Source organism: Corythoichthys intestinalis, chromosome 1 (genome assembly GCF_030265065.1).
Source record: "Corythoichthys intestinalis isolate RoL2023-P3 chromosome 1, ASM3026506v1, whole genome shotgun sequence".
Taxonomy (NCBI): domain Eukaryota; kingdom Metazoa; phylum Chordata; class Actinopteri; order Syngnathiformes; family Syngnathidae; genus Corythoichthys; species Corythoichthys intestinalis.
In genome coordinates, this window is record NC_080395.1 from 40,919,543 (window position 1) to 40,943,541 (window position 23,999).

Sequence of the window (23,999 nt, forward strand, 5' to 3'; positions counted from 1 at the left end):
CTTTAAGGTCAGAATTATGATAAGGTCAAATTTATTAATGTTGGTAGAATGTCTTAAAAAGCAAGGGCGTAGGTTTGGTCTCAATATTGGTAGGTGACGATATAACAGCATAATCTGCATGTACACTTTTTGCTGGGGACGGGACATTAATAAAATCAAACAGATTCGGTGAACAGGGGTCAGGGCTACATTTCTCACCAGTATGAACCTAATGAACGGATAGGCAGATGATTAACGCAAAATAAATCTGTATTGACCTATACTAACTTTCACACTTCAAATTTACAGTACAACGGCTTAGTGTGATAATTTTTCTTAAATCTAGTCGAATAATTTTCTCCATCTTGTTTTAAGAGTTAAAGGCTAGTAAACAGAGTAATGTGTCAGATTCTTCCACTTACTTTAAATAAATATTACTACAGTATTATTTGTTATTAAGCCCATACATCTAAAAGTTGGCCACCTAAATCAAGAACAAAATAATCAATAAACTTGAAAAGTATGGGATCAGGGGAGTGGCACTACACTGGGTGAAGAGTTATTTAAGTAACAGAAAACAATTTGTGAAGTTGTGTGACTATTCATCATCATGCTTGGACATTGCTTGTGGTGTCCCCCAGGGTTCAGTGTTAGGTCCAAAACTGTTTATTCTTTATATAAATGATATATGCAAAGTTTCAAGAATACTAAAATTAGTTTTATTTGCAGATGACACAAGTATCTTTTGTTCTGGGGGGGATTTACATGAGTTCCTGGATAGGGTTTCTGATGAAATTTGTAAATTAAAAACGGTTTGACAGAAACAAATTATCATTCAACTTAAGGAAAACAAAATTCATGTTATTTAGCAGATGCAATAAAAACAGTAAAGTACAAATACAGATAGATGGGGTAAATATTGAAAGGGTCTATGAAAACAAGTTTCTTGGGATAGTTATTGATGAGAAGATTAACTGGAAAGCTCATATTAAACATATACAAAGTAAATTATCAAGAAGCATTTCAGTCCTGAGTAAAGCAAAACACAGTCTTGACCATAAATCACTCCACATACTTTACTGTTTACTGCAGAAGTCTGGGGTAATACTTATAAATGTACAATAAATTCACTATCAAATTTACAAAAAAGAGCCATAAGAATAGTAAATAACACTGGTTATAGGATCATACAAATACTTTATTTTTAAATTCAGGAACATTAAAATTCATGGACTTGGTTCATTTTCAAACAGCTCAGCTAATGTACAAGGCTTCACACAGGTCACTTCCTGGCAATATACAGAAATTATTTTTTAACAGAGAAGGACAATACAGTTTGAGGGGGGAGCTTCCCTTACAGCATCAGAGGGTACGAACTACACTAAAAAGTTTTTGTGTTTCAGTTTGTGGAGTGAAGCTGTGGAATAAACTAGATGAGGGGCTGAAGCAATGTCCAAGCATGACCCAGTTTAGGAAGTGGTACAAGCACATGGTTTTCACTGGGTATAGGGAAGAGGAAGGGGTTAAATTATAGGGGGTATTCACATATCTGTTATTGGCTAAGTCCTGTTTATTTTTGTTTATCTTGCATCTTATATATATGGTTATTTAGTTTATTTCATTGTTAATATGAGGACTAGTTACATAGGGCGGACAGATATCATTAAGGAATAGAAATGGGGGGTAGGTTTTAATAAGCAAATGCTTCATCCTTCTCCTTTTTGGACACAATGAATAAATTCTGATCTTGTTTATTATTATCATTATTATTATTGTCTTAACTATTTTTTCTGTTATCTCGAGAATATCATGTGTTCTGTCTGATTCTTAAAAGAAAAGAAAAAAAAATTCATTTTGTTTTTCGTTTTTTTTTTTTTTTTTTGTCTGTTATTTTAATTTTTTTCTCATGTCCAAATAAAGCATTCATTCATTCATTCATTCATTCATTCATTCATTCATTCATTCATTCATTCATTCATTCATTCATTCATCCATGCTTTCAAATAATGTTTTCAACAATATATATTCCTGAATTAAGAACATTTCTGACAAACAAGTTTTTTTTTAATATTAAATATACAAATTTTTTGCTTAAAATAAGTCTGTTAAGCTTATTTTCAGCAAGCTAGTATATGTCAACCAATCTAAGTGAGTAAACTTCCTTGAAGCATTGGCAGATAATTTCACTTATTTCTAGTAGATTTACACAGAAAACAAGGAAAGTTTTTTTTTTTTTTGGTTCGGGTTTTCCGGTGCAAATGTATTGGTTTAGGTGGTTCACTGTTCGATTTAAACCTTTGTTTTCAAAAACTACTCAAGAAACATTTTGAGAACTTCCAGAATAAGTGTCTGCATTTCATAAGCAAATTTGAATTCCAATATCCGAACTAGGACTGCAGTATTCGAATATTTTAGTAATCGAGTAATCAACTGAAAATCCTATCGATTAATCGAGTAATCGGATAAAAGATATATTTTTTAGGTGAAGAGAAATTATAATATATACATGAGAAAACAAGACATTTCATCTAATATTGAGCCATTTTCAGTCAATCAATGTCTTTATTTTTGATGTACATTGTTGAAAACAGCCAACAATTGCCTCTCAGATGTGACTAGAATAAAAAAAAAAGACCAATTCACTGTTTTTCAAAGTTAGGTGTTTTTCCCATGTGTTTCAATTGAATTTCCATTTGTGTCAAGCCATTTTAAAATTCTAGTTAAGTTTTAAGTTAGTCTAAATTGTAAGTCCCGATAGGATTTTGAGTTTTTGCAGTGTTCAAAATAAATGTATTGTAACATATCAGGTTATAATATGGCGGGGATATTTGCATGCGTTCCTGAATGCACCGCGTGACGTGCGGGGGTGAGGGAGGTGCGGGAGAGCGAGAGACGTGCCTTCCTGTTGTTGTTGTCGTTCCACAAGTTCTCAAAAAAGAAATATTTGCAACCTAACGAAGCGGGTGACTCTTTGTCAACGTTACAGTACGATACCTGCTGTATTAGAGCACATTAGGGACCAGTGCTACTTGGTGTTTTATCCAGCAATGACTACTGAGCTAAAATTGACAGCTTTATCATATTTTCATTTTACACCTTCATCACTCTACAGCGCTATGTTTTCACAGATTAAATAAAGCCTGTATGTAAGACACGTTAGCCACGTATCGACAGTGGTCTTAATAGAAACCTAGCCCTCCGCAGGGCTAACGTTACGTGAGCAAGTAACAGTAACATTAATCTTATTTATTAGCGCTGAGAAGTGTACTGCTTTAAGATGGCAACTGTTTACTAACACCGCTGACTCTGTCATTTCGCATCTAGTTCAACATACATGTAATATCTATGAGACGCATCAGATGCTACCTGCTACCACCGTAGCATCATGCGGGCTAGTTTTTAGCAACGTCGGCGTAGTTTGTAGTGGCTGTCGGCTGCAGAAAGGTTTTTATATATTTTTTATTGCATCTTCCTCTACGCACGTGACATCAGCACGTTGTCCCGCATTAAAAGTAGTCCAGGCAAAACATGATGCTTAGAGCTGGCAAAATTAAACGATTCCTCGAGGTGAATAAAATTACTCGGGTCAGTTTTTAAACTCGAGTTACTCGACTTCCTCGAGTATTCATTTCAGCTCTAATCCGAACACAAATCATATTAACAATCATCCAAAAGAAATACAAACTTCTTAATCATCTCTTAACTATGCAGGATTGCAAGAAAAAGAAACTGTTCTGCACATGCACATAATGTTAAAAACGGCCGCGAATGCTGCGGTTCCAAAGTCAACACTACAAACTTTTGAAAAAGTAATATTTACTTAGGTTTGATTATGGACGGACATGTAGACAACTTCTCCTCGGACACATCCTGCCATGTGGCTGCACACAACTAAACTGCACGCCGCTCTCTCACCGTTCACGTCTTCGCTGGGTCTTTAAGCATTTATTTCTGCCATATTCATGTTGCCCGTGTATGTTTATGATGTAACTTGTTTATTTAGCACCTTTGGATAACATTGAGAGTCCAACTGAAAGTAAAAGAGTGCTTATTCACCACCACAAAAGCTTCGTGTGCAAAATATCATCATGGGTGAAAAATGTGACAGAACACCCGCTGTGAATGTATGTGTGTGTGTGTTTGGGGTAAGTCGTCAGCTAATCAAACTTGCATTTGAGGGGAAAAAATGGACTGGCCCATTTAGCAATTCAAAAAGGGGTCAATGTAAGTCTGAACATATTGTACTTCTGTAATTCACTTAATAATGGTAGGGTTGATTCTATTCTTACAACATGGGGAGACAATCTAAATTACCTTTATAATTGAAGTCATTATATAATGCAAATAAGGTTGCTTAAAGGTTGGTGGGGACAATTTGAGCATCCTGAAAAGTTGGTAGTGTTATATCCCTAACGTCCCTATGCAAACCTACGCTCTTGTTGAAAAGGCATTAAATTTTGTTTTGTAGAATACATTTTATATTGGAATGCACTGCATGAAATAGTGTCTGAGAAATTTCCTGACTTTTGTGGAGTCACTGATCAAAAAAGAAACATTGCAAGCTTGGCAGTCAAATTTACTCCAGAATTGAAAGTGAATTATATTTTAAGTTGGCTTTGAGAGGGCTTATAAAGACTTAAATCTCTACATGTGCCGTCTGATTGACTGACTTGTCCAAGGTGATGTCTTATTTCTTCTCAGATTGCAGAGATGCGCTCCAGAAAGTAGTTGTGATGACTTTTAATGATCAAATTAGTGCAAATTGCAAAAGTACAGGTTTTAAACTTCTAAGCCAACTCGTTTTCCAAGACCTAGTTACTGTCTACATAGAGCAAACCTGGAGTGCAATCAATGTGATAAGACTGCTCTCTAAAAACAGCCAGTTTTTAGTTTTTTATTCTTGAGAAACATTCCCTGAAGGAAATCATCCTTCAATATTTACTATTTTCACTTTGGTTTTCAGAGGGCCTTCTTCTACTTGCTCTTCTGTCTGTTTCCAGCTTGGTGGTATGTTCATTTCAAAATCTATGATAACTCTTTTCCTCATGCTGCTCCTCATCTACCTTGCTTATTCTCCAATCCGTTTGTCAATAATGGGAACTTCTTTAAAGTATCTCCTTTCTTACAGTCACCCTTTCCTGCTCATGGCCTCATCACTTCCCTCCTGGAGCCTCATCCCAGGTTCCCCTCAGCTCTGGAGCAGAGCAGCGCACATCCAAACAGCTTGATACTTTCAGGGTTTTTCTCTATGTCTTTGATTGCATCTATTTTTTGACTTCTGTAGCTTCACAGGAAGGATACTTCCTGTGCTGCATCCGTCTCTTTTTGCTCCTCTTCTTGTGGATGCCAACTAGTCGTGTGCCGATTACCGATTTCAAGGTATACCGTGGTGTAAAAACGTCACTATTTCAAAACCGCAAAAAAATTTCCGTCATACCATCCCTATGGCATTAGCTATTTTTGTTGTCCCAAAAATGCAGGGGAAAATCCCTTGCTTGCTGCTGCAAGGCTCAACCCTCCCCACCCGGTTGTTGCTCAGTGTCAATAAGTCAGCTGTGCTACGCGATGGCTGGAGGAGGTGAAACTCCTGAACTTTCCCCCCCATTGAATAAAACTAAATTGCCGGTATGGGAGTACTTCAGCTACAGAAAAGTTACAGACAGGCGCGGCTTAGAGGAGGAGGGACAGCCGACATGTATAATATGTTTGCGGACGGTGGCTGCCGACGAGGCAATACTTCCCATATGATTTCGCTTTTATACAAAATTAAAGGGCAGTAAACACTGTCATGAATGTTTCCCACCAGCTACAAAAGTTAACTCCAGCGTGTTTAATGTGTCTAGCGGTGGTAAAACGTGGTGGGTTTTTTTTCTCTCTTGCAACGGTCTGTGTTGAAAAAGAGAGTGTGTGTATAATGTAAACATGATACAAGTGATACACACGTGCTTTTTATAGAAAATAATTCAATTATTTTTGTTCTGATGGTAATATTGTTGAGCTGTGGTTGTGGGTTTAGGCTCACCTGAAGGACTGCATTTATTTTAATTTCATTTGGAATATGTCAGTTATTTTTTATTACTTTTTATGTATTTTAACTTAACGTTATACCAAATAAAAATTCTGTTCAATGGAAAAAAAGTATTAATTCTTTTTTTTTTTTTTTTAACCCAGACTTGTATATGTAACACATTTTAGAGCTGTAATAATTGCAATACCGTGAAACCATGATATTTTGGCTTAAGGTTATTATACCGTCAGAATCTCATACCGGCACATGCCCAATGCCAACACCTAAAATAGTTGAACCAGCGATGGGGCTGGATGATTGATCCAATTTCAGCCAATTATTCACAATAGCTCTGTTCACTCATATTAGCTAACCAGCAGTCTGTATTGTTTTTCCTTTTTTCCAGGATATATTTCATGTTTTATTCATCCCATTTGGTGCCAGGCCCTTTGATAAAAGCTACTACAGAAACCATGACATTTTTAATGCAAAATATTGTGATTTCTGGGCTGACATTAAAGGGTTAATACAGAGTACAGATGCATTTTCTTAACATTTAAAACTACTTAAATTTTGTACACGTCAATTGAACACTTATGTCATTCTGTAACCTCTTAAGTCATTTATTCACTGCGAATGATCACTGCTATCCGGCCAGTCGAAAAGGATTGGACATCTATTGCCGTCGACAGCCAATGAATTCAATGTTGCACACAGCCTTCCCAGTCATACCGTATTCTTTCCTCTCTTCTCTTTGATTTTAATGTCTGTCATTGGCAGTCAATGGGTTAAACGTAAAATTTCTTCTTATCTTTCAGGCCTACACTGTGACAGAGGAGCCAACCAGAAGCGGTGAGGAAGCGAACTCAAAGACCTCCCAACCTGCAAGTGACCTCACTGCTAACACAGTGACCTCGGAGCCAGAGATATCCGAGTCGGTCGACCGCCCATGTTCCAGTGAGTCATACTGTCATGAATGCTAGAGATGAAGGCAGTTTTTCAGTCTTAAGTTGTTCTGCAATATATGACCATAAAGGAGTCTGAAAGTGATGCACACAGCTCATATTTAAGTTACTGACTTAATAACGCTTTTGTTGTTCAGATTTCTTTAAGCTGTGAAGTGGTTTGATTAGCTTAAATGATTAGAGGATGTCAGGTTGTATGCTATGCATTGATTCAACCCTCCTTTTCTAGCTTTTATAGTCCTCGAGCTTGTGTGACTTAATGTCTTTGTTAGAATGCTGTTACAATTTTGTCTTTCTATAAAATAGAAGCTAAGAGAGTTTGTGCCAATGGCCTAAAAAGAAAGATATCATGACATGCTTTTAGAGTTCTTTGTGTTTATAGTATATGTAATGTGCTGGATTCTTGTCTTAATGGTGTTTGTATACCGTCACCACCCGGTCCGTTTCGTCTTTCCTGAATGTAAATTTAATTTTTCCTCCAACCACAGTCTTCTTTATCTGTCTATTCCAGCACCCTTATTTATTACTTCCCTATCTGCCTCTTTTGATCAACGTTACAGCCTGCTCAGGCTTCCTCCCTTTTTTTTTTTTCTCTCAGGCTATTTTCTGTTTAGCCATGAGGGCCCCCCGATCGTTTTCAGAAGGCACTCACACAGAACCAATCTACACACAGCCAAACACACACATGCCGACCCGTCATCTTAACCACAAGTAGGTCTCTGGCACTTGGCTAAAGAGTCGTGACAAAGGCCGCAGCATGAACGCAGACATGCACGGTGCAGTCTGATCGAACATGACTCCCTGTGGTCTCAGGGTACATGCGAGCTGCATTTTCATGAGTTATTTAAGTACTCTCCATCAGGTTTGTTGGACTTTAGCTCACTTTGACATGGCGCATCCTTTTCCCCTCTACTCTGGTGAAAAACCTGACCTGATCACACGCATTAAGAGACCATAGATTTCTCACTGCTTTTAATTTCTAGTCAACAGTTTAATTTGATCTTAATGCACGAATCCGATTTTTTCGTGTTTTTCCGACTCGAGTGAGGCATTAAGTTGACAGTCTGAACGGGACAAGTCACATAGAAGTGGACCATTTCAAATGCGATCTGGGTCACTTTCGTATGTGGTTTAAATCCGATCTGGGCCACATTTTTCCAGAATATGACGGCGGTCTGAACTGTCAAGTCTCCCCAATCGGAATTCATGCAGCAATTTCGTCAGCAAAGAGCGAGAGCGGCAGGCAGGAAGGATGGCAGCATTAGCTGTGCATTACAGTTAGCGCCTAGCTTGAACTCGGCTTTTACGCAGGAGGCGGGCTTGACCAGTGTTCTTCCTCTTACTTTAAAAAAGTAATAAATTACAGTTACAAATTACTTCTCCCAAAAAGTAATTGAGTCAATAACTCATTTACCCTAATGTAAGAGGAATTAGTTACTTGGCAAAGTAACTGTTGTAACTGTTACTGTTATGTTTCCTATATTGTACCATCTTTATCAGTTGCTAAAGCGCCCCATCTTGTGGCCGGTTTAATTATTGTTTCCGCCAAAACAGTAGAAGAAGAATGCAAATAGGAAGTTCTTCAAACGTGATTCGGTGTGTTACATGGCAGCTTCACTCTCAGAACTTCTGTGGAATTTGTGTTTGTTAGAGCAACGTCTTTTCACAAAAAAGAAAAGAGAGACACATAAAGGATTTCAGAAAACATCCGGAGTGTGAGCCTTTTCAATGTTTAGCTGTTTGGATAGCGGAAGCGAGGCCATTTACAGTGAAAAGACGGCAATACGGCATACAGCAGAGCTACAGAAGCCACTACGTGGAGCCACTGCCATCTCAAAGAGCTAAGTGAAATACACTGAGGCATCAGACGCCTGCACATTAACTTAGCACATTATATGTGATTTAACTGAATCAAAATGACTGAAAACAAATCTCGCAAAAGTTACACTCAGTCATTCGCCTCAAGTAAATCTTCATCACACGCAAGCTCAAAGGCGAGCATTGAACTGCTAAGAGCTAAAGCAAGAGCAGAAGCTGCCCAAGCCAGGGCTTCCTACGCACAAAAAGAAATTGAAATAAAAGTTGAACAAGCTCGTTTACAAGCCACTCTTGATGCACTTAGAGCTGAGCAAGAAAAAGAGGCTGCTTTAGCCGAAGCTAATGCTCTTGAAGCTGGCCTACATGAATTAGGCCTTGAAACACGCAGTGAAACTTATGAGATCTCTCTGCCTGATAACCAGCAACAACGAACTGCCCAATATGTTTTAGAGCAAGCTACTGTCGCTGCAGCTCAACAGATCAGTTTCCCCAAGGCTGATAATCTCTCTCGAACACCTCCTTCTCAGTCAGAAGACGTAAAGCAAGAAGATATGTCAAGCCACCTGTTAAACAGCGCTGCACTCGACAACAGCCTCAATGCACATCAGTCAGCTAGCTTTAAACCACTCATGCCTGTTATCCAAACTGCTCCTAAAGCATTCAATCACAGTGAATGTGCGCCAACTCAGCCAACCTACGACCTTGCCAAGTACCTCGCCCGCAGTCAGCTCATAACCACCGGTCTTTCTGCCTTCGACGACCAGCCGATGAACTACTGGGCGTGGAAATCATCTTTCAAGAACGCTGTAGCAGGGCTAGACCTTTCCGCGGTAGAAGAGCTTGATTTGCTAATCCGGTATCTTGGAAAAAACTCAGCCAGACAAGTCAAACAGATGAAAGCAGTGAACATCAGGTGCCCTGAAACTGGTTTGAGAATGGCCTGGGAAAGACTTGAAGAAACATATGGCTCTGTAGAGGCTATCGAACAAGCGCTGTTCTATAAGATAGAAAGCTTCCCCAAAATCGCAACACGAGAACCTTTCAAACTTCAAGACCTGGCTGATCTACTATTAGAGCTCGAGGCTGCTAAGCTTGATGGTTACTTATCTGGCTTGTCGTATTTAGACACATCTAGGGGGATCCAACCGATCGTTGACAAATTGCCTTACAACATACAGGAGAAGTGGATGGCCTACGGCTCCAAGTACAAGCGTGACCATGGTGCCAGCTTTCCACCTTTCACCGTTTTTGCCAACTTCATACGTATTGAAGCCAAAATACGTACTGACCCAAGTTTCAACCTGTACAGCTCTAACCAGCCAGCACCTGAAAGAAAATATGGTCCTAAAACACCCATATCCGTTCATAAAACTCAAGTGTCATTAGAGGACAAGTCAGAGGGAGAAAAGATGAAAACGCCAGCAAACCCAAACAAACAATGTCCGGTTCACAATAAACCCCATCCATTGAAACGTTGCAGAGGATTCAGAGAGAAATGTCTGGATGAACGGAAACAGATTCTCAAGAAGTTCAACGTCTGCTTTCGTTGCTGCTCATCCTCCGATCACCTAGCAAAGAACTGCACCGCAGAAATTGTATGTACAGAATGTGGCAGTAATACTCACATCGATGCCCTCCATCCAGGTTCTGCTCCCTGGGAGTCTAAAGCGTCCCTTCCCATCACAAGGCAAGGCGGGGAGAACGACAAAGCGGACACCCAAGAAGTTACTTCGAGCTGCACTGAGGTCTGCGGAGAAGGTGTGAGTGCAAGGGAATGTTCAAAGATAACGCTGGTGAATGTGTACCCTGCTGGTCAGAAGGAGCTGACAAGAAAAATGTACGCAATCTTGGATGAACAGAGCAACCGCTCACTTGCTCGCTCTCAGTTCTTTGACCTGTTTCAGATCCAAGCAACAAGTCATTCCTACGTGCTAAGAACGTGCGCTGGGCTCACAGGAGTAACAGGAAGAAGAGCTTGTGGCTTCATGGTAGAGTCAGTGAACGAAAAGTTAAACATTCCTCTGCCGACACTCCTCGAATGCAATGAAATTCCTAACAACCGTTCAGAAATTCCTACACCAGAAGCTGCACGTCATCACTCTCATCTGCAACAGATCGCTGACATCATCCCGCCACTAGAACCCACAGCTGACATACTGCTTTTGCTCGGCAGAGATGTTCTAAGGGTGCATAAAGTCAGACAGCAAATAAACGGACCAGGTGACTCCCCATTTGCTCAAAGACTTGATTTAGGATGGGTGGTGGTAGGTGACGTTTGTCTGGACGGAGTGCATAAACCTTCACAAGTCAATGCCTACAAAACCTTCATCCTCGAGAATGGCCGCACAAGCTATTTCCAACCATGCAGCAGTCAAATCAGAGTCAAAGAGACGTTCACAGAGGTTCTAGAACACCTTCACAGCTCACCACAAATCGTCCCAAGTGTTCACAGTCCAACGTATAATGTGGACAACGTCGGCCATCAGATTTTTGCATGTACAGCAGATGATCACAAACTTGCTCCTTCATTCGAGGATGCACAGTTTCTCCAAATCATGGACTCGGAGTTTTATCAGGACAGTGATAATAGCTGGGTGGGCCCCTTACCCTTCAAGTCGCCACGACAACGGCTTCCCAATAACAGACAACTGGCTAATGACCGGCTCATGTCTCTCAGACGCACTCTAGACAAACGTCCTGAAATGAAGGCACACTTCATCGAGTTTATGGAAAACATGCTCAGCAGAGGACACGCAGAAGTTGCGCCACCTCTTGAAAGGAATCAAGAATGCTGGTACCTTCCTCTGTTTGGAGTTTATCACCCTAAGAAACCTGGCAAAATCAGAATTGTGTTCGACTCAAGTGCTCCTTACGAAGGAGTTTCGCTCAATGATGTGTTGCTAACAGGCCCTGACCTCAACAATAGTCTCGTGGGTGTACTAATGAGGTTCAGAAAGGAACAAGTCGCGACAACAGCTGATATTGAACACATGTTTCACTGTTTCGTCGTCAAAGCCAACCACAGAGACTTTCTCCGCTTCCTATGGTACAAAGATAACGACATTTCTTCAAAAGTCGCTGAATACCGTATGTGCGTGCACATATTTGGAAACAGTCCTTCACCTTCTGTCGCAATGTACGGCCTGAAAAGAGCTGCAGCTAGTGGTGAAGAGGATTATGGAAGTGATGTAAGACAGTTTATTGAGCGAGCTTTCTACGTTGACGATGCTTTGAGGTCATTTCCTACTGAGGAGGAAGCAGTCCACGTCCTCAAACGAGCACAAAGCACCCTTGCATCTTCAAACCTCAGACTACACAAAATCACGTCAAACCGTTCATCTGTCTTAGAGGCCTTTCCACCTGAGGACAGAGCGAAAGACATCGAGAACTTAGATTTGTGTGCTCAAGATCTACCAGTTCAACGCAGTCTAGGGCTGTTATGGAATATTGGTACAGACTCTTTCGTATTCAACGTCGATGAAGATCAAAAACCCTTTACACGTAGAGGCGTCCTCTCTACTGTTAATAGTCTGTACGACCCACTTGGGTTTCTCGCCCCAATCACGATCCAAGGTAGATTCATCCTGAGAGAACTCAACACAGTTACAGCAGACTGGGATACAGCTCTTCCAGACAACATGAATGCAGAGTGGAGTAACTGGAAAAACTCACTCCAAGACTTACAAGGTCTGCAAATACCACGTCCATACACATCCATTTCCACAGTGAGTGCTCAGAAAAAAGAACTTTGTGTATTCGCCGACGCCTCCGTGAAAGCCATTGCTGCTGTTGCCTACATAAAAGTATCCACTGCAGACAAAACAGAAGTGGGCTTTGTATTCGGTAAAGCAAAGCTGGCTCCTCAGGCAGGTCTGACCATCCCGAGGTTGGAGTTATGCGCAGTGGTTCTCGCAGTCGAAGTTGCAGAACTAGTTGTTGCAGAAATGGACATTACATTCGACAACATTGAATTTTACACGGACAGTAAAGTTGTACTAGGCTACATATACAATCAGTCCCGAAGATTTTATGTGTACGTGCATAACAGAGTGCAACGCATCCTCCAATCAGCACGTCCCAACCAGTGGAAATACATTCCATCTGAGCTCAACCCAGCGGACTATGGGTCCCGGTCTGTACCAGCTGCACAGCTTAGCACCACAACGTGGTTAGAAGGACCAGCTTTCCTAACCAAGTCTTCTGTGCAGTTTCCATCTCCCGACACGTACCATCTTGTTGATCCTGCCCTCGACACAGAAATACGTCCCGCAGTGACAACAAACTTCACTCGTGTGACAACGTCTACACTAAGTCCCACACGCTTTGAAAAGTTCTCCAACTACAGGACTCTTCTCAGAGCACTAGCTTGTCTAATCCACGTGGCTCATTGTTTTCACCACTCCAACCAAACTTCTAGCTGTCACGGTTGGCACCGCTGTCGACCTACAGAAGAAGAGCTGATTAAAGCCAAAGTTTGTGTTGTAAAGACTGTTCAATACGAGTGCTACAAAGAAGAATTCAGATGCATACAAGAGAAGACCAAAATACCTCCCTCAAGCAGTCTTTGGAAACTGAACCCCATTCTCGACAAAGACGGACTTCTAAGAGTAGGAGGTCGTATTACACAGTCTGAACTTGGTATTGACATCACCAACCCTCTCATCATCCCAGCGCGGCACCACTTCGCTATGCTTCTAATACGCCACTACCATGAGTCTGTGAAACATCAGGGGAGACATTTCACAGAAGGTGCTATTAGAGCGGCTGGATTCTGGCTGGTAGGAGCCAAACGAAGCATCAGCTCAGTTCTTTTCAAGTGTGTCACCTGCAGGAAATTGCGAGGTAAAACAGAATGTCAACAAATGGGAGAATTGCCATGTGAGCGAATCCAAGTGGCACCCCCTTTCACATATGTCGGCGTCGATGTTTTCGGACCATGGGATGTCATGTCGCGTCGTACAAGAGGAGGACAAGCTAACTCCAAAAGATGGGCAGTGATGTTTTCATGTCTGTCGACAAGAGCAGTCCACATCGAGTTAATTGAAACAATGAGCACCGACGGTTTCATCAATTCCTTGAGACGCCTGTTCGCAGTCAGAGGTCCTGCGAAGCAAATAAGATCTGACTGTGGCACAAACTTTATTGGCGCTGCCAGAGAAATGAAACTGGATAAGACAAACCACAACATGAAAGACATTGAGAGCTACTTAAATGGACAAAACTGCTCATGGGTCTTCAATCCGCCGCACGCCTCACATATGGGCGGTGCCTGGGAGCGAATGATTGGAATTGCCAGACGTATTCTCGACTCCATGCTCCAAAATTGTAAGACGATGCAGTTAACACATGAACTTTTGTCAACATTCATGGCTGAAGTATCCGCCATCATGAATGCTCGCCCACTAGTTCCTGTGTCGACCGATCCAGAGTCACCCCTCATCCTTACACCTTCGATGTTGCTCACAATGAAGACGGGCTCAGCATCACCACCTCCAGGCAACTTTGAAAATGGGATGCTCCTGAAAGAACAGTGGAAAAGAGTACAAACTCTCGCCGACACGTTTTGGTCCAAATGGAGACAAGACTATCTTCATGCTCTTCAGTTGAGACACAAATGGCAGGATAAGAAGACAAGTCTCAAAGTAGGAGATGTTGTTTTGCTTAAAGACTCGCAAGCGAAAAGGAACGAGTGGCCTATGGCTATCATCTCGGACATCTTCCCAAGTCAAGACGGATTAGTGAGAAAAGTCGACGTAACAACTTCTCATGCAGGCATCAAAAAGACTTTTCGTCGGCCTGTAACTGAACTGGTCTTACTTTTATCTCCCGAGTAGTGTATATCGTTTATACAGTTTATGTGGGATTATAATCCCAGGCGGGGAGTGTTATGTTTCCTATATTGTACCATCTTTATCAGTTGCTAAAGCGCCCCATCTTGTGGCCGGTTTAATTATTGTTTCCGCCAAAACAGTAGAAGAAGAATGCAAATAGGAAGTTCTTCAAACGTGATTCGGTGTGTTACATGGCAGCTTCACTCTCAGAACTTCTGTGGAATTTGTGTTTGTTAGAGCAACGTCTTTTCACAAAAAAGAAAAGAGAGACACATAAAGGATTTCAGAAAACATCCGGAGTGTGAGCCTTTTCAATGTTTAGCTGTTTGGATAGCGGAAGCGAGGCCATTTACAGTTACTTTTCATGTTTTTCACCCCCCCCCCCCCCCCCCCAAAAAAAATAAAACATAGGCCACACTACATAAATTTCAAAGGGGTTTTGGCCCAATTCTTTACCCTAAACTTAGCTAGACACATGCGGATATTGCGATACCTAGATAGTAACCTTTGCTATGTTTGGAAGTCATTTAATGCTGTGAATTAACCGATAAAGTTATTAAAATTGCTCCCGTTATTCCATTAGTGCCTTTCTGTCTACTTTTGACATTTGGAAGTTCTAAAACTGTTTCATCATTTAAAGATAGATTCAAGTCAAGATTTTGCTGATTTAGGAGTATTTTAGATAAAAAGTTACTTAGGTTCGCTAGGAAGGTTCTCTGCATCTCTCCTGAGAAGTCTACTACTTTAAGATGTCGGCTGTTTAGTAACGCCAGCGAGTCAATCATTTCGCATCTAGTTCTCTATACATGTGATATCTACCGTAGCATCATGTGGGCGTAGTTTGTAGACTATCGGCTACAGTCCGGTATTATTGGAGCCACCTAGCATTGCGTTTGTAACGGTGTCACAACTCCCTTCCCTCCTCCCCACTCCCGCCCTGCTCTCTCATCTTCGTGAGTCCGTGTTTCTCAGGCTTTTTTCTCGTGTCATTCAACTAACGTAGTAACGCATAGTAACGTACGCCTTAACATCCTTAGTAACGGTAACGGCGTTGCAAAGATGAAAAAAGTGATTAATTAGATTACTCACTACTGTAAAAAAATAATGCCGTTAGCAGTGTTGTTAATCTTACTGAAAAAAAGTAATTAATTATAGTTACAAATTACTACTCCCAAAATGTAATTGCGTTAGTAACTCAATTACCTGAATGTAAGAGTAATTAGTTACTTGGCAAAGTAATTGGTGATAATTACTTTTTTTTTCCCTCAAAAAAAAACAAAAAAACATTGGCCACACTATGTGAAGTTTTTTGTGAAGGTTTTTGGTACAATTGGCCCGAGCCCAATTCTTTACCCTAATTTACCCTTTACCCTGAATCAACTGTTAAAAGTTGTTAAAATTGCTCCCATTATTGCATTTGTTCCCTTCTCTCTACTTTCGACATATGAAAGTTTTAAAACTGTTTCATCATTTAAAGATAGATTCAAGTCAAGATTTTGCCAATTTAGAAGTATTTTAGATAAAAAGTTACTTAGGTTCGCTAGGAAGGTTCTCTACAACAGAGCCGTCCTAAAAAGTCTACTGCTTTAAGATGGCGGCTGTCTACTAACGCATTTAGTGCCATGCAGTGTTGTTAATTTTACTTTAAAAAAAGTAATTAATTACAGTTACAAATTACTTCTCCCCAAAAGTAATTGCGTTAGTAACTCAGTTACCTGAATGTAAGAGTAATTAGTTACTTGGCAAAGTAACTAGTGATATTTTTTTTTTCCTCCAAAAAAAAAAAAAAAAAAACAGGTCACACAATGTGAAGCTTAAAGGGCTTGGGGGACAATTGGCCCAAGCCCAATTCTTTACCCTCCACTTAACTAGACACAAGGGTATTGCGATAACTAGCTAGTAACCTTTGCTATGTGTGGAAGTCATTTAAAGTTGTGAATCAATTGTTAAAGTTGTTAAAATTTCTCCCGTTATTGCATTAGTTCCCTTCTGTCTACTTTAAACATGTGTAAGTTTTAAAACTGTTTCATCATTTAAAGATAGATTTAAGTTAAGATTTTGCCGATTTAGGAGCATTTTAGATTTAAAAAAATTACTTAGGTTCGCTAGGAAGGATCTCTACATCAGGGCCTTCCTGAGAGGTCTACTGCTTTAAGATGGCGGCTGTTTACAAACGCATGTAGTCCTTAAAACATGTTGGCAATGCAGCAGTGTCTGTCATACGCATCTAGATCTATAATATGATATCTACCGTGTCATGTGGGCGTAGTTTGTCGGCTATGGCTGCAGTCAGGTATTATTGGAGCCATCTAGCATCGCGGTTGCAACGGCGTCTTCCCCACTCCTGCTCTGCTCTCGTCCCCGTGAGTCCGTCTCTCAGACTTTTTTTTATTCAACCAACTTAGTAACGCATAGTAACGCACGCCTTTCCCGCCTCAGTAACGGTAACGGCGTTGCCAAGATGAGAAAAGTAATTAATTAGATTACTCATTACTGAAAAAAATAACGCCGTTAGTAACGCCGTTATATTGTAACGCCGTTATTAACAACACTGGCCGTTAGTAACGCCGTTATACTCTAACACAGTTATTAACAACACTGGGCTTGGCCACAGTCATTGAAAAATAAAATGAAGAAAAGGATAAGCCTTATAATGCTCGGTTTTCTTTCTTTGAGTCAAATAAACAATATTTCAGTGTTGCTTACATGGCCGAGTCTGGGCAAACTGAAGCACACGCATAAGGCTTGTGTGTGTACGTCACACAAGCACAGCGCGTGCATGTGTTTTATCAATCCCATATAAACTATGAATATTAGACTAAATGGGGATTAGTCATATCTATTATTTGTATCCTCTTTTTGGAAATCAAAATATGATCACCCTGGAATGACGTACAGCCAGCATATGTAGTCATTTGTTTTGATGCTTCTGCGCATGCGGGTCAGTTTGCTCAGCGTACGTCGGACTGCGAATTAGTGCATATGCGTAATACTTGAATGGGCTCAATGGACAAAGGTTGTCTGAACGAGCACGCCAAAAAAACAGATATGACAAAAAATCAAAATTGTGCATTAAGACCTGCAGTATGAACCTAGCCCAAGAGGTGTGCTTTATGTATATAATGTAAATAATACAACGAAAACATAGTGCAGTTGTGAATTATACAGCTTCAGGGGCTTTCTAATATAGAGCTTTCACTTTATTCATGTTTGTGTGTCCTTGACATGTGTTTGTCTCGGCATTAATCATGCTACAGATGTAATTGCCACGAGATGATGCTTTCAGTGTATTGTGGCAGCAACATTGCAGCTGGACTTGGCAGTGCTTGCAATCTGGCTGCTGGCCAGTTCAATACAATTACAATCACCCGCTGTGAGTGTGTGGAGCACCACTGGGTGCCGGTTGAGGGTGTATTTCAGGATATTTTGCATTTGCTTTTAGGAGGAAGACTCCAATGCCTTGAGCAGAAATGACCACAGTTAGTCATGTTATTTGAGGTGCTTTGAGGACACATCATCAGGAAAGCAGTCTGCTTGTTATGAGAATCATGACTGGGCAGGAGACCAAGTGACAACCATTTAGGACACGGAGAGGGATGACACTGCTTGCACACACCCAGTCTGCTACTTGTCTTTTATTTTCTTGTCTCCCACCTGGAGCGGAGGGTGAGGTGAGACTTTCAAGGTTGTCACAGCTCCCAAAAAGCTGATTGAAAAAAATGTGTATATTGAGCCATGGGAAGTTGCCACCTTCCTATTCTCCTTTTACCACCGAGCAGAGTTAAGGTTAAGCTCAGTAGTCATCATAAATCACAGTGATGGTGGCAGGTACTCTCAAAAGCCTCACTTAGATTTTTCTTTTAATACCAAGGTCATGGTTCATTACAGTTTTGCTGTTGAGTTTTGTTATAAACACAAGACAACATTTTATTTTGCGCTACTCTTTTTGTGCCATAGAACTGTGATTGTTAGCCCCATGAAAGCCTTTAGTTTTGTTTAGTTTGACAGTAAGTGAACAAGAATTGGCGATAAAAAGCTACTCTTTTTTTTGGGGGGAAGAATTGTTTACAATCTGCCAAACTGCTGCTTGTTGTGAAGTGGATTGACAATAAACTCTCGCTCACAGCGTGATTCTCGAAGACCTCGTAAGTCAGGTCACTCAAGGCATGACCGGGTTGGGGGTAGGTGTGGGAACCTCTTGGTACATTACAATACGATACGATTTGCGATACAAAGCTTACGATAACGATGATCTCACGATGCGGCGATACAACGATTATCGATACATTGGTCAGGAAATCAACCTAAGATGTTCTACAAAACGACTAATAAACAGAAAAACAAGCTTCTGTTGTGAATTGTCATGAGTTTACCACTAGTAGACATCCCATCCATTTGAACTGGGAGGGTGGCAGCGAATGAACATTCGTTCAGCGGCATTCGTTCATTCGCTGCCATCCCTCCCACTTCAAACGGATTGAACGTCTATTGCCATCAGTGGCAGCCAATGCTAGGCAACGAGGTAATTTTGGGGCATTTCAGATCATTACTTTATTGATTTTGAGTCACTTCCTGTTGATTTCGGGGCATTTTATGAGACACTTCCTGTTGATTTTGGGTTATGGAACAGGAAGTGGCCCAGGAATCTACCAAGTGAATAGGCAGCGACTCAAACGCAACAGGAAGCGACCTGTAAATGCACTAAAACGAACAGAAATTTACTTGTAAATGGCCTGAAAATCAGAAAGAGTGACTGTGAATGCTCTGGTTCCGTATGAATGAACGTTCGTTACCAGTCTAAATGGATTGAGCGTCGAGCACCATCAGTGGCAGCCATAGAGTTAACTGAGACACTATTATAGTTGAAGATTTTGATAGCAACTTGTTGGTTCCTTTTTTTAAACATTGACACCTTTTTAAAACGATATCTCGATTCTTGGCAGGTGCATATCGATAACCTTTTGAGATACAAAGTATCACGATATATCACCATTTCGATATTTTGTCACACCCCTAGTTGGGGGTTTTAAGACGTTTGCATTAGACAGCGTGATTTGCGCCATGCTGACAGCACATCATTAATAATAGACTGCATCAAATTTGTGGGCAGGGTAAAATACTTGGAAAATCGCCATCCTCCTTGTGACTGAAGTCAAACATCAACTCCTACTTTGATCCTTTTCTGTTTTGACATTTAAAAAAACCCTAAATTTGCAGCATGCTTGCTAATAGTTCCATAACGTCTTTTCCTAAGGGGGAAACAGACTTTTTTTCTTTCATTTTTTGATACTAATTCGGTAATCATCATGGGATTTTTTTTTTTTTTTTTTTTTGAGAATCAGAGGCCTGTTCTGCTGAGTGGCGCCAGTCCTGGCTGCTGTGGGGGGATGGAATTAGTCAGGAGACAGTGGGTTTGGCACCGTGCCATAGTTATTAGCCACTCTCAGGGTGGGCACGGGGTTATGGCCTCACTCAATCGTTCACTCTGTATGTGTGTGCGCCTATTAAAGTGTTTGTTTGTCTGCATACGAGTCAGCCTCCTCTGGTCACACTGACCTCATTGTGTAGTCACTCCTGCTTGATTTGTCCACTCTCCAACACATTCCTCTCCAACAGGCTGAGAAACAGACCCTTCGCCCTCCTCACTTTCACCACCCCCAAGCCCCCCTCACTCACGCTCTCTCCACTTTCCTGCGGATGGATTTGATTTAGTGACTGTGGTTTTCCATCCACAGCCTGGGAGCCAGCAGCGGCAGATTTAGGGAGAGACCTATAGATTCACAGCCAGCAGAGCACGTCATTACTTGGCTCGAGCTCATCAGCAAATACATCAGCAGGACAAAGCACTAATAGATGTGAACCACCACTATTCAGGAAGTAATGAACCTTCCTTCATTTCATCCCCTTAATTATTTCCTCCTCATGGCCTGCATAATCGCACCAAACAATGACGGGAAATGAATAAAACACAACCAGAATTCAGCTGTTTAACCCAATGAATATAGAATATATATGCACACAAAGGATTATGAGAGTAGATATTTTGGCTTTGCAACTCAGTGCGAGGTTATAGCCTAATGTTAAGCGATGAGATCAGGTTCTAGGAGCAAACCTGAGATGACCACTTAGTAAAGACCTCTTGATGCTCAACTTTGACCTCGCTGGGGCAAGGAAACAGGTGTTCTAGCAAGATTAGACCTGTCTGCCTGCACGTTCAGTGCTGCTTTGTGTTTCTTTGTCATCCTATTTACAGCTGCTAAGAGTCAGACCAGTTAGGATTGACAGCAGCAATCCATAATCGTGCTGAAGGATGAAATTGTTGTTAAAAAGAGTAGATATGTTGTATTCTTCACTTCCATCAATTGTAAATGTGTAAAAATTATGTGCATTGAGGCAGCGTTTATGCCGAAACTCCTGGAAAGATTTCCACGTAACTTGGTGGAGGTGTGACACATGGCATTTAGGTGTAAATACAGACAAAAAAGCCCATTCAGTCATAATAGAGCTATTCCCCTCGATCAAAGAATGCTAGTAGGAGGCTCCCGTTCATAACATACATCGCAATATTATGATCATCTCATTTTACGCTATTCTTGCTGTACCACATTTGATTCTTTAGTTGGCATATGCTTAGCCTATTTACAGAATTTACTGTTTAGTTAATTGGAAGGCTGAGAATAGCCATTCTGCCACCTCATTCTTGTCAGACAGCAGAAAATGATGAAAGAAAAAAAAGTTTTTTAAAGGTTTTTTTTTTGTTTGTTTTTCATTCTCTTAACGAACAGAAGATGACGACACACAATTCAGGAACAAAAAAGAAAGCAATAATCCCCTATACATTTATTAAGGAAAGAGTAATTAAAAGCTGGCTGGCCGCGACGGATTCTGCCTCGACCTTAGAATATATCCAGTTTATATTTTCCATCTCCACGAACAGTGGAAAAAACCATGCAACCTAGTGCCGCCCATAGCTAGACTAAAAAATGGAAACAAAAGTCCTTGTACACAAGCAGTACTGTAGATAATCACACAATTACGAGAAAAAAGAATGATTATGTGAAGTGAACAGATATGTTCAAGTGAATGAATGGAAATACTAGTCCTTCTAAAAAAATAGCATATTGTGATAGAGTTCATTATTTTCTGTAATGTACTGATAAACATTAGACTTTCATATATTTTAGATTCATTACACACAACTGAATTAGCTCAAGCCTTTTATTGTTTCACAGTAATATTGATGATTTTGGCAAAAAAGTCAAGAAAAACCAAAAATCCCTATCTCAAACAATTAGCATATTTCATCCGACCAAAAGTCAACCTTCAATTAATTACATCAGCTATGCACTCACTGCTTGGTCAGGAATCCTTTTGCAGAAATGACTGCTTCAATGCAGCGTGGCATGGAGGCAATCAGCATGTGGCACTGCTTAGGTGTTATGGATGCCCAGGATGCTTCTATAGCGGCCTTAAACTCATCCACAATTGCCACGTTTACATGGAGCCAAATATTCCAATTACAATCGGAATATTTGTTCAAACCGAATAAATGTGTTCCATATAAACACCTCATTCGGAATGAACAGGCCCAAACCGAATGGAATTTCATTCCGATTCACAGGGGTGGAATATTCCTTTTCCCAAACCGATTAGAAGTAAAATTATATCATGTAAACAGGGAAGCGGAATGGTGTCTGGTTGCGTTCTTTCTGCGCATGCTCCGTACTGACGTGGTGACGTCACTTGGTGACGTAAGTAACGTCACTTGCAACATGGCTTCCAAGCACACGCACAGCGCACCCACACAACTTTTTAAATGAACGGCGTGTCATTCTGAAGTTTTGTTTCCACTCGAAAAGTTAAAACAGCAGCTAATCTGACGATCGATCTCCATGTTTTGCAACGTGACGCTTTGTTTTGATTAATCTGCGCATGTCAGACGGCAGTTGTCAAACGTCCTTTCGGAATAAAGGCAGTCACATGTAAACGCTGGATCGGAATAGATGAAGTGACATGTAAACAGCTGATGTGAAATTTCCATTCGGAATGATTTGAATCGATATGAATAAAAGTCAGCATGTAAACGTGGCTAGTGTTGGGTCTGGTGTCTCTCAACTTCCTCTTCACAATATCCCACAGATTCTCTATGAGGTTAAGGTCAGGGGAGTTGGCAGGCCAATTGAGCAAAGTAATGCCATGGTCAGTAAACCATTTACCAGTGGTTTTGGAACTCTGTGAGCAGGTACCAGGTCGTGCTGAAAAATAAAATCTTCATCTCCATAAAGCTTTTCAAGAGATGGAAGCATGAAGTGCTCCAAAATCTCCTGTTAGCTAGCTGTATTGACCCTGCCCTTGATAAAACACAGTAGACCAACACCAGCAGCTGACATGGCACCCCATACCATCACTGACTGTGGGTACTTGACACTGGACTTCAAGCACTTTGGCATTTCCTTCTCCCCAGTCTTCCTCCAAACTCTGGCACCTTGATGTCCGAATGACATGCAAAATTTGCTTTCATCTGAAAAGAGTACTTTGGACCACTGAGCAACAGTCCAGTGCTGCTTCTCTGTAGCCCAGGTCAGGCGCTTCTGCCATTTCCAGCACTCGCCTGTGCACGGTGGCTCTGGATGTTTCTACTCCAGACTCGGTCCACTGTTTCTGCAGGTCCTCCAAGGTCTGGAATCGGCCCTTCTCCACAATCTTTCTGAGGGTGCGGTCTCCTCTTCTGATTGTGCAGCGATTCCTGCCACACTTATTCCTTCCCACAGACTTCCCACTGAGGTGCCTTCATACAGCACTCTGGGAATAGCCTATTCGCTCAGAAATTTCTTTCTCTGTCTTAGCCTCTTGTTTGAGGGTGTCAATGATGGCCTTCTGGACAGCAGTAAGGTCGGCAGTCTTGCCCATGATTGCGGTTTTGAGTAATAAACCAGGCTGGGAGTTTTTAAAAGCCTCAGGAATCTTTCGCAGGTGTTTTGAGTTAATTTGTTGATTCAGATGATTAGGTTAGTAGCTTCTTTAGAATACTTTTTCATGATATGCTCATTTTTTTTAGATAGAGACTTTTGGTTTTTCTTGACCTTTTTGCCAAAATCATCAATATTAAAACAATAAAAGGCTTGAACTACTTCAGTTGTGTGTAATGAATCTAAAATATATGAAAGTTTAATGTTTATCAGTACATTACAGAAAATAATGAACTTTATCACAATATGCTAATTTTTTGAGAAGGACTAGTATGTCTACACTGACAACCACCAAAACGAGGTCAAATAAACAAGCATTTATTCAGCATTTCAGCCAATATTACTGTCATGTGCCTTGAAGATATTTCCATTTCACCCCCTCCCCAAAGTACATAATTTCCCATTTTTAACTTTATATCAATTTATTGCT

The 23,999-nt window shown here is 40.9% G+C and overlaps 1 protein-coding gene across 1 annotated transcript in view; it reads left to right on the forward strand.

Moving 5' to 3' along the window:
- The window catches only part of gse1b (Gse1 coiled-coil protein b), a 338,894-nt gene that overhangs the window by 94,511 nt on the left and 220,384 nt on the right, over window positions 1-23,999 (forward strand). Inside the window, exon 2 of the mRNA XM_057857114.1 lies at window positions 6,805-6,943. Coding sequence (XP_057713097.1) covers window positions 6,805-6,943 — 139 coding nt within the window. The remainder of the gene's footprint in view (window positions 1-6,804; window positions 6,944-23,999) is intronic.